The sequence below is a fragment of the Theobroma umbraticum genome, unplaced genomic scaffold, assembly GCF_002168275.2.
Source record: "Theobroma umbraticum cultivar Fairchild unplaced genomic scaffold, ASM216827v3 scaffold_4.1, whole genome shotgun sequence".
Taxonomy (NCBI): domain Eukaryota; kingdom Viridiplantae; phylum Streptophyta; class Magnoliopsida; order Malvales; family Malvaceae; genus Theobroma; species Theobroma umbraticum.
In genome coordinates this window covers 550,768-563,261 of record NW_018397258.1, presented here as the reverse complement: position 1 = coordinate 563,261, position 12,494 = coordinate 550,768, and the positions used below count along the sequence as shown (strand labels likewise).

The 12,494-nt window shown below is 37.8% G+C and overlaps 2 protein-coding genes and 1 pseudogene across 3 annotated transcripts; all 3 read left to right on the top strand.

Moving 5' to 3' along the window:
- The first annotated feature begins 401 nt into the window (after positions 1-401).
- LOC110414551 (cation/H(+) antiporter 15-like) lies at positions 402-3,378 on the top strand. Its single transcript, XM_021425820.2, has 3 exons — positions 402-689; positions 798-1,799; positions 1,872-3,378. The coding sequence occupies exons 1-3, from the start codon at positions 444-446 to the stop codon at positions 3,165-3,167; spliced, it is 2,544 nt and encodes an 847-aa protein (XP_021281495.1). The 5' UTR covers positions 402-443; the 3' UTR covers positions 3,168-3,378.
- A 1,670-nt stretch (positions 3,379-5,048) lies between these two features.
- Positions 5,049-8,878, top strand: PPH (pheophytinase). 2 transcript variants are annotated; one of them, XM_021425821.2, is made up of 6 exons: positions 5,049-5,241; positions 5,715-6,478; positions 7,098-7,324; positions 7,627-7,818; positions 7,928-8,084; positions 8,458-8,878. In XM_021425821.2, exons 2-6 carry the CDS (start codon positions 5,729-5,731, stop codon positions 8,698-8,700), a joined length of 1,569 nt encoding a protein of 522 aa, XP_021281496.1. In that variant the 5' UTR covers positions 5,049-5,241; positions 5,715-5,728; the 3' UTR covers positions 8,701-8,878. The 2 variants fall into 2 exon arrangements, with proteins under 2 accessions (XP_021281496.1, XP_021281498.1); XM_021425823.1 differs by lacking the exon at positions 5,049-5,241 and adding an exon at positions 5,242-5,346.
- A 199-nt stretch (positions 8,879-9,077) lies between these two features.
- Positions 9,078-12,457, top strand: LOC149527331 (putative disease resistance protein RGA3; annotated as a pseudogene).
- The last annotated feature ends 37 nt before the right edge of the window (positions 12,458-12,494 follow it).

The window sequence follows — 12,494 nt, the reverse complement described above, 5'->3', positions numbered from 1 at the left end:
AAATTAATTTAAATTGACTAAAATTAGTATGACGTGTAATTTCTTTTAAACGGAAATAAATTTTAAAAAGTAAAAAAAAATTGAGTCATATTGTTGACCATCTAATTGAACGAGATTTACTAATTAATTTTTAAGGCATTGATAAGGTGAAAACAACTAACAAATTGATTGTTGTAAATTGCAATTATAGCAATGCCTATTAATGCACAGGTTTCCGTCCTATTTTATCCTCTTTATTATTTTGTTGAGTCGTAACAATAAAGAACAAATTAAATAGGATGCATTAATTCCCATTGTTATAGTGGCAACTTACAACCAACAATCTTAATTATCTAGCATTAAATAGCATCAATGTTTTCCTAAGTAATCGACTGCATGCCCTATTAATTTGCTCATTGGTGAAGGCAAGGCGCTGGCAAGAAGAAAGACCTGGGTGCTAAAAAATGGCTCATAAACCAGAGGTCTTCCTGAAAGGCAAGTACAAGATATTCTTTGGCTTGAACAATGAATTTCGAATATGTTATAATGATACCAGGCCCTTAACCGACAATTACTGGCAATCCGTGAACCCCGTGGTGAAATTAGTGCCCACGTTCATGCTGCAATTAACCATCATCATATTGTTTAGTCGTGTTCTGATGCTCTTCCTCAGACCTCTTCGTCAACCTCGCTTTGTTGCTGAGATTCTTGTATGTTCAATTTCAACCCTCGATGTCCTGAATGCCTTGTTCCTTTGTTATTAAAGAAGCTTATATGGTAATTGTTGGTTTTTTTGTGTATATATTGTATGTATGTAGGCTGGCATTGTGCTTGGTCCAAGCGCTCTGGGTGACATAAGCTGGGTATCAAATAATATCACTCCTTTCGAGACGGTTTTGTGTATGGAGACATTGGCGAACCTTGGCGTCACCTTCTATATGTTCCTAGTGGGTCTCGAGATGGACTTGACCCCAATTCGGAGGATCGGAAAAACAGCTTTGAGCATTGCCATTGCTGGTATCATTTTGCCGATGTCTGCAGGAGCGGGGTTGTATTACCTGGTGTGGGAAAAACAAAAACAACGAGCGCCTTTCATAGGTGCTTTCTTCTGGGCTATTGCCCTCAGCGTTACAAGCTTTCCGGACCTAGCTCGGATGCTTTCGGACCTCAAGCTCATGTACACGGATCTTGGTAAAACGGCCCTGACTGCAGCCGCTGTCTGTGATGTATCTTCCTGGTTTCTTCTTGTGGGAACAATATCTTTGATCAATGCACATGAGAAACTGCACGTGGCAATCCCAGTCATTTTGAGCATGACAGCCTTCTGGTTCATGATGCGTCCATTAATCGCTTGGTTGATGAAACAAGCTGCAGCAAGCAAAGAAACATCAACAGAAGGCAAATATAGTGATACGCACGTGTGTCTCATTCTATCAGGGGTGGTCTTTTGTGGATATATCACAGAATTATGTGGCGCACATTCCATTTTTGGAGCTTTCATGTTTGGGCTCATGATACCCAGTGGAGAGCTCGGGACTACGATCATGGACAAAATTGAGGAGTACGTTGTAGGGATCCTACTGCCGCCTACCTTCCTGGTTACGGGTTCGAGAACCAATCTTCTATATATGTTTGCTGACTTTCCTCTTGGAGTGGCTCTGCTAGTCATACTTCTCGCTTGCTCTGCCAAGATCGTGAGCACTCTTCTCGTCTGCCTGTACTTCAAGTGCCCAAAGCGAGATAGTTTGGCTCTTGGAGTCCTGATGAACGCCAAAGGTGTTCTTGTGCTCATTGTTCTTAATGAAGGTCGAAACATGAAGGTGCGTTTTAATTTACTTTTCATGGTTAATTGTTATTCCTTATATTGTTGCTAAAAGTATATCACATTTCAGGGTTTTGACCAGCAAACGTTTTCTTGGATTGTGTCTGCCCTGTTGATTATGACCATCATTATTTGCCCGATAGTCAGTTTCACTCACAAGTCCGCAAGACATTTGAAGCAATACTATCATAGGAACTTGGAGAAAAGTAAAGACGCACCACTTCGATTCCTTGTATGCGTTTATTCCACCAGGAACTTGTCCGGCTTGATTAATCTCTTGCAAATCTCAAATGCCACGAGAAGATCCCCAATCACAGTCTTTGCTGTCCATTTGGTTGAGCTCACGGGACGGGCCACAGCTATGCTAATTTTCCACGATAAGCAAAAGGAAGCAGATGTTGGGAAGAATGCCACTCGAGAAAAAGCTGAGGCGGAGCAGATTGTCAGTGCCTTTGAATCCTTCGAGAACAACAACCATGCAGCAACGGTTCAGCCACTAACAGCAGTGTCCCCTTACGACACCATGCATCAGGACGTGAGCAACTTTGCACTAGACAAGCATGCCAATATCATCTTGATCCCATTTCACAAGCAACCAAGTGCCGACGGTGGATGGACCGATGAAAACCTCCAGCATAAACAAGTGAACCAAAATTTGCTGGCGAGTGCACCTTGCACCATTGGCTTACTTGTGGACCGTGGCCTGACTTCATCCGTTTGCGCAGAATCACAAAATGGCTGGCGGGAATGTGGCATAGCCATGTTGTTCGTTGAGGGACCTGATGACCGGGAGGCATTAGCTTATGCCTGGAGAATGGTGGGCACGCCAGGCCTAAATCTAACCGTAGTGCGATTTCTTCCAGGAAAAGATGTCTATGACATGAGCGAGAACGCTCCAGAAGATGACGAGTCAGGGATTTTCACAGCCATGTTTGAGAGAGAAAAGGAGAAGCAGTTTGACGATGATTATGTGAATGAGTTCAGGTTTAGGACAATGCATGATAAATCCGTAGCTTACATTGAGAAACAAGTCAACAGTGGAGACCAGATTGTATCGATCGTAACTTCAGATTACAACAACTTCGATTTGTACATAGTAGGAAGAGGACATGGCACAATATCTCCATTAACATCAGGGTTATCAAACTGGAGTGATTTCCCAGAGTTGGGACCGCTCGGGGAGACATTAGTATCAACAGATTTCGAATCCCCAACCTCAGTTTTGGTTGTGCAGCAATCTGCTCCTCCCCCAAGTGGATCAAAGAGGTTCAGGAGCTCTGCTCCTAGTACGGGGATATTTGGAAATAGCATGCAGTCTGCTGTAGATACTTTTGTCAACCACAGAAGATCAGATGATGACTATTGATCAAATGATCTGAAATGATAACAGTCAAATGTCTTTTTTCCTCTCGCATTAATTCTAAGGATGAAATGAAACAATCCATTCATTCTTTTTCATTTAGAAACTTGCTTTGTTTTACTTGGGTGTCATCCCAATCAGGAAAATGAATTTGATTGGGTTTTTTCTTATATATATATATATATATATATATATCATATAATAGTAAAATTATCAAGATCTTCCAATACCCCAAAAAGAATAAAGAAAGAAAGAAAGCAAGATCTTCCGGATTTTGAGATAATGATTGAAGCCCAAGTGGGCACAAGGCCAAGGCCTAAGGGTCAAAGGATGGGGACCGCATCAACAGATCATAATTGAACGTGGTTTAACCCACTCTCACCCAACCGCCCATACAAGAAGTAAGCAATGTTATACTGTAGGCCCAACGGGCTTCCAAATATTAAATAAAAAAATATTTTTCAATATTTGTTTGATCAATTAACCGAATTAACAGAGTTTAAAATGAATGAAAAAGAAAATTTGGATTATTTATCGTGTAATTTTTATTTGTTAGATTATTTATTATGTAATTAACATATAAAAAATAAAAAAAAAACTTAAAAAATAAGCTTGATTGCATTTAAGCTCATTTCTTAAAAGAATTTCGATTAAATAAATTAAAATTGAATTAAGTTGATTAATCATAAAATTTAGTTAATATAAAAAAGTCGGTCAATTTGATTAAAATATATTAAAAAAATCAATTAAGTCAATTAATAATATTATTTAATCCATTTAATTGATTTCACATCGCAATTTCTTTAATAAAAATTTATTCTATAAAGTAATCGAAGATCGGAAATCAAGTATTAATCGATTAATCGAATTAGATGGATTAATAAGAGGGAATGATTTTATTACGCAAAGAAAATAGGGGAAGTGGTATCATTGTCGAGATCTCAAAGACAAGTACAAAAACTTATTGGACGATGTCCATAGCATGTTTGCGTAAAGATAATTATCTCCTGAGGTTCTGTATCTCTGCGACCGATAATATTTACGTTCACTTGCAACTGACGAGGTGTCAACTGGAGAGTTACATCTTTTAAAACTAACCTTATGAACGAGCGGTGAAGGTGGGGAGTTGTAGGATGTATGAATGTTTCTGGGTACAGAGCATAACAACAAGTGATGCTGAGGTGGCATGATTGAGTAGAGGGGATAGAGACAAGTGTAGTCCCACTGCTCTTTGCTTCTCTCCCTTTCTTTCCTTCAATTTCTTCAATGGCCCTTCTTTGTTTGTATTCTAGAAGATTTTTCTGGTCAGATATGAGCAGATGGTCGGTTCGATTAATTTAGGTAAAAAAAATTTATAAATAAATTAATTTATGAGATCGAAATCAAGTATTAATTGATTAATTTGATCCATGATTGAAATAATAAAATTTTTATATTATAATCTTAATGTATTTAATTCAATTTTTTAATTTTATTTTTTATGTTAATTATAAAATAAACAAAATTTAATTATGAAATTTTAACAACAACGTAAACTTTACTAACATTAAAATATTTGAACAAACATAATTAAAAACATTTAAAATAAATAAATACTCAAATATAAAGTATACCTACCTATATGTTTATAATCCTTGATTCGCTAATTCGCTTAATCGAAAACTATTTTCAAAATCGAAACAAACTGTGTTACTCAATTGAACTCACACTCATTTTTAAATTAATTAAATCATATTAATCGAATTTATTCAATTTTAACCAAAATTACTCACTTTAGTTTTAATAAAGTAATTTTAAATGCTTTTATCTTTATTTTGTTGATCATTGTAATAAAGTAATAATAATTTCATAAATTTTATATAAAAACACTGAAATTCTTATTAATTAAAAGGTCGACCTTGAATGTGGAACAGAGTTTCTTGGCTTTATATAGGAAGAAGAAGCTTTGAAGCAACCGGCTCTCTTTTCTACAGATTGTGGTGGAATCTCCCACGTTAGTGGAAAAGACTGGCAACCATTTTGGACCCGGAAAAATAAAATAATAGCAGACGCCAATGACACTTGTCTTTCAGAATTAAAGGTAAAAACAGCCCCTAATCTCCCCCACCCTTCTGTTTCTAAGGATAAACTAATCCTCTACTGTTGCTGATTCATCAATTCTGCTTTCCTAGTTTATGCTGTCAAAGTAAATAAGCTTTACTTTTTTCATGAATTTTAAGTTCGTTTTCTTTGAAAAGAACAACTGCCCAGAATAGTTTGAGTTTGGGTCTGTTTTATGGTTGTTTCTTTCATGGATTTAAGCTCCTAGTGAAGAAAAAGTAGACGATTTGGATTATTATTGTTATGATTTTCTTGTTACTGAGAGAATTTATGTTTAATCCTTTGATTGAAAGGAAAGAGTAAGATCACTCAACTTGGTACCAGGCTCTAAGTTTGTTTCTTTGCCTGTTCTTGATGTTCTTTCTCTCTCTGTTCTCTATTTTTCTGTGATCGACCATAGGGTAAAGTTAAGTTTTTTTTTGCTAAGATATTTGGTTTTGCTGATAAACGCAGAATAATTTCTAAGCATGGAAGTCATCTCATACAGTTCTCCTCCATGCTGTAATTTAAAGAGTAGATTATTAGTAAAGAAAAGCTCAACAAGACAGCAAGTAAAGATCCCTTTGCGCAGAAAACATAGAATTTTGTGTACTAGGATTAATAGCAGAAGTGGGTCACTGGGATTATCTAATAAAGATCACCCTTTGTTGAAGAATGTCTATCATGGGAAAGGTTCAAGGCCGTTCAATGCTCTTGAAGGGTCTAAAAATGTTGAGTCAAAGGTCTTCAGTGGGAATTATAATGGTTATGTGATTGGTAGAGAAGACGAGGTGGGAAGTATGTCAGAAACTGGGGACTCAGTAACCAAAGTTTTGATTCCGGGGTTGCCTGATGAGTCCAATGGCGAACGTGGAGCTTCTATAAGCAGTTGTTTCTGGGAGTGGAAGCCTAAACTTAATGTGCATTACGAGAAATCAGGTTGTGAAAATGTGAATTCTCCGCCACTGCTCTTTCTTCCCGGTTTTGGTGTTGGTTCTTTTCATTACGAGAAGCAACTGAAGGATTTGGGTCATGATTATAGGGTATGGGCAATTGACTTTCTTGGGCAAGGCATGTCATTGCCAATTGAAGATCCCACTTCCCAATCTAAGGAGGAGTCTATCTCAGAAACGAAGGATCTTGTGTGGGGATTTGGGGATGAAACTGAACCATGGGCAAGTGATCTTGCTTACTCTATGGATTTATGGCGGGATCAAGTTCGCTACTTTGTAGAAGAGGTACTAATAGATTTGCATTTTAACTCTAATCCACTCTTCTGCAATGCCTCTAACTGCATGTTTAGACATTGAGGTTATTTATCTACACTGAATACATTTTTATTTAGATGATAACAATGGTGCATGTGTGACTTCATGCTACATTTGCTTACTGCCATCCTTCTATTTGGCATTGTCTCATAAGGTTACATGAGTTTAAGGGGAAGTCCTCCTTTTATTCAATTAAAAAGAAAAAATCTAGTTTATTTTTTGCATCTTTATGTTGTTTATTTCAAGCGTTTGCTAATCTTGTTTGTTTATCTGAACCTGTATGCATGGGTATTCAAGTTTTTCTACTTTCTCACTATTAAGAGAACTGATTTCTGGTTGAAAAAGATTACTGGTTAAGGAGCACATTAATTGCAGTAAGAGATTCATAACCAAGTATCTATCTTGTAGATTGTGAGCAATGGCACTGGACCACCTCACTATAGCCATGAACAAAAGATAGATTACGGAGAAAATCTCCTATTCTAGCTAAAATGGCTTTAGGAATCACATAACTCTTTGGTTTCAGATAAATGAATGCATTAATATAATGTAAAGACAGCAATATTGACCTTAGCTTTTTCTCTCACAGGTTATTGGTGAACCAGTGTATATTGTTGGTAACTCACTAGGAGGATTTGTTGCTCTATACTTTGCAGCATGCAATCCTCAATTAGTGAAGGGTGTTGCACTACTTAATGCAACTCCTTTTTGGGGATTTCTACCTAATCCGATAAGATCTCCAAGACTAGCAAGGATATTTTCATGGTCTGGAACATTTCCTCTACCAGAAAGTGTTAGAAAGCTGACAGAATTTGTGTAAGTGTGGCCTTTTTTCTTTGGTATTAGATGATATGGTGTTCTTCTTGTTCTTAGACATGTGCATTTTAAACCCACAGATGTCACATTAATAATTGGCTTATTGAGGTTTTTACTTGGATAAGAGATCAAGTCATTTTGCAATTGTTTTCTTCACTTTGAGAATTATATTGTTTGAGAGTTTTATAAAAGTTAGGTATAATATCTTTATTTAGTAATCCAGAAGCAAACTGCTGCACTTTCTTTTTTTTCTTATCTCTTATTGCTCTTACTGAACTTCTTCTTGCACCTCTTGATTTCAGTTGGCAAAAAATAAGTGATCCTGAAAGTATTGCGGATATACTTAGACAGGTTTATGCAGATCATTCTACAAACGTTGACAAAGTCTTTTCTCGTATTCTTGAGACAACGCAACATCCTGCTGCTGCTGCATCATTTGCTTCAATTATGTTTGCTCCTCAAGGAGAGCTTTCCTTGAGGGAGGCTTTATCGAGGTATGTAGTATGAAAAGATTTTTAACTTGTATGGAAAAATCATGTTCATGCTGTGTAGACAAGCTACCTGTCTGCTTCAAGTTATGGACTTTCAGTTGTGATTTTATAGGTGCCATATGAACAATGTGCCTATCTGTCTGATGTACGGAAAAGAAGACCCCTGGGTGAAGCCTGTCTGGGGTCTTCAGGTGAAAAAGCAAGTTCCTGATGCTCCATACTATGAGATCAGCCCAGCTGGCCACTGCCCTCATGATGAAGTTCCCGAGGTACGTTATCGCTGATTGGCCCGCTTTGCACATCTAATCTCCCTATGACCATTCATTTTGTATGTATAATATCAATTTTGAATGTGTGTTTTGCTAGGATCTTGTGGTATTCTTTTGGCCTTAGGTTAAAAAGGGGTTACTATGTTACTTCCCATGGTAGTTTTTCTTTTCTTCGACTAGAGATACAGGAAATATGATATAGCTATGATTGTACAAAGATAGTTGTTGTCAAGAACAAATGACTGCATAATTTTCAGTTTTTCTTTAAATTTCTGTTCTCTCAAAACTTTAACAAATCCATCCAATCAGAGTTTGATTTTCTCATTCTTTTAAATTGTGGCATTCATACAACTTCCCGTAATTGTTTATACAGGTGGTGAATTATTTGCTACGTGGATGGATCAAAAACCAGGAATCTCAGGGTTCAGTTGCATTACCCTTACTTGATGAAATGGAAAATATTCAGAATAGCATCACCAAGAACTTAGAATTTGTGAGAGAAGGATCAAGCAAATCAGTGATAGTTCGATTCTTTGGATCCAGGTTCTCACTTTGGAACCGGATAGAATCTTATTTTAAATCTCGCTTTGGCAAGTTAGAAACCAAATCGCAATAACATACTATATTTTTCTTTTTATCTCAACTAGAAAATGTAAATTTCAGTACACTCTCACCCAGTTGAATGTATGATTAATTATTTGATATGAGCGAACTACAGCTATCAAGGCCTTCTATATTTGCTTTAAATAAAGAAAACCCAATGCCAATGCCCTGATACTGGTATTGATTTTGAATTCTGTACGTTCTTTATGTTATGATCATTGAAACATGAATCAACTACTGGAGTTTTGGTTCTAAGGTTTTTTTTTCTTTTAACTAAGGAGGATTTGAATTTTTTTTTAAAATGAGGGATTACGCACTAATTAATAAATCAACCGTTTGAGTGTAGGTTTTGATTTTAAGTTTGAAGATGAGTTTGTGAGGGAAATCTCAAGCTCAAAATATAAATGATGGAAGCCTTATTTTGTAAAATAAGTTGTTAGCAGTGTGTATGCCATGATCTTAAAGAGTCATGAATTTCACATCTTTATAACGAAGATGCAATTTATGTGATATTTTTTATGAAATAAAACTGGGAGACCCAAAGCATCAAATCAGGCATTACCTTGAATATCAATAGAACTGTTTACTGGCATAAAGGATCTAAAGGTTGTACAAAGCATCAATCTTTTCTTAATAGAGAAGCCAAATGACAATGATTTTGCTATTATTATTTTTCTTTTGTTGTCCACCCTTCATCTTGCAACATGCTTTGCCATTTGGTACATATTAATTCTCTGCAGTTTCCTGGGTCTCTCTGTTAAAATATTTCATGCAAATTAACGCGTTCCCTATATTAATTTCCAAAGACCCCCATACCAGGAAAGTATCTAGTTGACTCCATGAACTTTCGGGGGTGTCTGAAGTTTTAGGTACACTTAGCAAAGACTTGACTTCTGCTGTTGCCATCGTTTCCCACTGTGAGCACCAGCAATGGCAGAGGCAGTCCTTTCCGCTCTTTTGCAGGTGATATTTGAGAAGTCAACTTCTGAGACATTCGAAACGTATGCACTGTTGCGGGGCGCTGAGAAGGAGATGAGGAAACTTCAAGGTGTCTTATCAACAATTCAAGCTGTCCTGGAAGATGCAGAAGATCGACAAGCAATGGATAAGGCAGTTAAAAATTGGTTGATAAAGCTTAAGGATTTAGCCTATGATGCCAATGACTTGTTGGAGGAATACATGACAGAAGCCTCACGGCGGCGGGTGGAGTCTCATGCTTACAAGAAACTCTCGCGTTGCATATTGAATGAGGCACAGTACTTCTTCTCACAATCAAATCCGATTATGTTTCGTTATCAAATGAAAACAAGTTGAAGAATATAGCGGAGAGATTAGATGCTGTTGCAGACGAGAGGTTCAAGTTCCATCTGGGAGATAGATTGGCTGATTCCAGGAGTCAGTTCCCTCAAAGACTACAATCAGATTCTTACCTACTAGAGTCTGAAGTTCTGGGCAGAGAAGCAGACAAAGAAAAGATTGTGACCCTTCTGCTGAGCTCAGCTGATCAAAGAGACGTGTCAGTGCTTCCTGTGGTTGGAATCGGTGGGTTAGCTAAGACAACGCTTGCCAAGTTGGTCTACAATGATGAGAGGGTGCAGGAGAATTTTGAATGTAGAATTTGGGTTTGTGTCTCTGAGGACTTTGATGTAAAGCGACTAATGAAAGCAATTATTGAATCTACAACTGGGAAGCGATGTGATCTTCAGGAAACGGAATCAATTCACCGCCGCGTTCAAGAACTGATACAGGGACACAGGTTTTTACTAGTTTTGGATGATTTATGGAATGATGATCAAGAAAAATGGGACAGATTGAAGAATTCAGATAGGCATGGTTCTGTAGGCAGCAAGATCTTAGTAGTTAGTAACAACCCCTAGTGAGAAAGTTGCGTTGGTTGCAGGCACCTTTGCTCCCTACCATTTGGAGGGATTATCAGATGAAGATTGCTGGTTACTATTTGAGCATCGAGCATTCAAGTCTGGAAGACCAGGAGATTTCAAGTTTCATAGCAATTGGGAAAGAAACTGCAAAGAAGTGCAGGGGTGTACCTCTAGCAGCAAAGTCTTTAGGAAGTTTGATGCATTTGAGAGGGAAAAAAAGTGAGTGCTTATTTGTTAAAGATAGCGAGATAAGGCAGCAAGTGGAGGAAGAAAATGGAATTTTACCCCGTTTTAAGACTAAGCTATGATAGTCTGCCATTACATCTGAAACAATGTTTTGCCTATTGTTCACTGTTTCCTAAGAACTGCAGGATAAATGAGGATAAACTCATTTTTCTATGGACAGCAGAAGGATTTATCCAAGTACCTCCAGGAAAGTCGCCGGAAGAAGTTGGAAATGAATACTTTAATGAATTACTATGGAGCTCTTTCTTCCAAAATGCAACCACAGACCATGATCAGAACATCATGGACTGTGAAATGCATCATCTTCTCCATGATCTTGCGAAAGCTGTTGCTGGTAGCAGTTGTGTGACAGTAGAAGTCAGCAAGCGGTTGAGTGTTCCAACAGGGACACGCCACTTATCAGTGTTTTGTGCGGATAATAAGATTCCAAGGCCCTCAAGAAATGCCTGCAAGTTGAGATCCTTCCTTCTACTGTCTGGACACTGGAAGATTGCAAAAGTATCTCGCAAATTGATCTTGAGCTTCAAATCCTTGCCCTCCTTAGATATAAGCAATACTGGTATAAAGAAGATATGGAAGTCCATCAGTTTGTTGATTCACTTAAGGTATCTTGACCTCTCTAGCACTCTTATCAAAAGGTTACCAAATACAGTCTGTAGCCTTTTCAATTTACAATCTTTAATACTCAAGTACTGCACCCGTCTGCAGAAGCTGCCCAAAGATATGAGAAAGTTAATCAATCTCAGGCATTTGAATTTATATGATTGTAGATTATTAAATAAGTTGCCAAATGGAATCGGTGATCTCAGGTCACTTCAAACATTGGCAGTATTCATAGTTGGCAAGGAAGCTTCATGTAGTATAGCAGAGTTGCAGAACCTAGACTTACAAGGAGAACTTGAAATTAGGAACCTTGAGAATGTGTCTAACGCTAGATGTTCCAAGAGTGCGAAGAGGGCCAACTTGAAGGAGAAGTGGAGCCTGCAGTCATTGAAATTATGGTGGGAGCATGCTGATGAGGTGCATGTTAAAGAAAACGTTGAGCATGTTATTGAAGGCTTTCAGCCAAGTTTTGAACCAAAAAAGTTGGAAATCAAGAATTATGTGGGCTAAAAATTTCCTAGTTGGTTGATGAATCCATGTCTTACAAATCTTGTAGAGCTCTCCTTAATTAAATGCCAAAGGTGTGTTCAGCTTCCTCTGCTACAGAAGCTACCAGCTCTTGAGGTTCTCACAATCAATGAGATGGAGGCCACAATGTCCTTCTGCAGCGATTTACAGGGAAATGCTGGTGGTAATGGCTTTGTATCACTGCAAACACTGTCCATCGAAAACATGAGCAATTTATTGGGATGGGCAACTAATGAAGGACAATTATACTTCCAAGCCTAAAGCAATTGGTGATTGATGGGTGACCAAATTTGGGCGAGTTACCAGAGCTTCCTTCTGCTGCATCAATGAAACTCGATGATTGCAGCATAGACTTACTAAGGATGGTAACAAGGATCACCACTTTTTCCGATTTGATAATCAGTGGATTCGCAGAGCTTGTACAGTTGCCTCAAGGGTTGCTAAAAGGCAACCCATCCTTGTTGTCTCTTGAAATCAGGGACTGTCTGGAGCTTAGATCTTTCTCAGGTGAGCTTCAAACTCTTGGTCCCCTTCAATCTTTAACCATTAG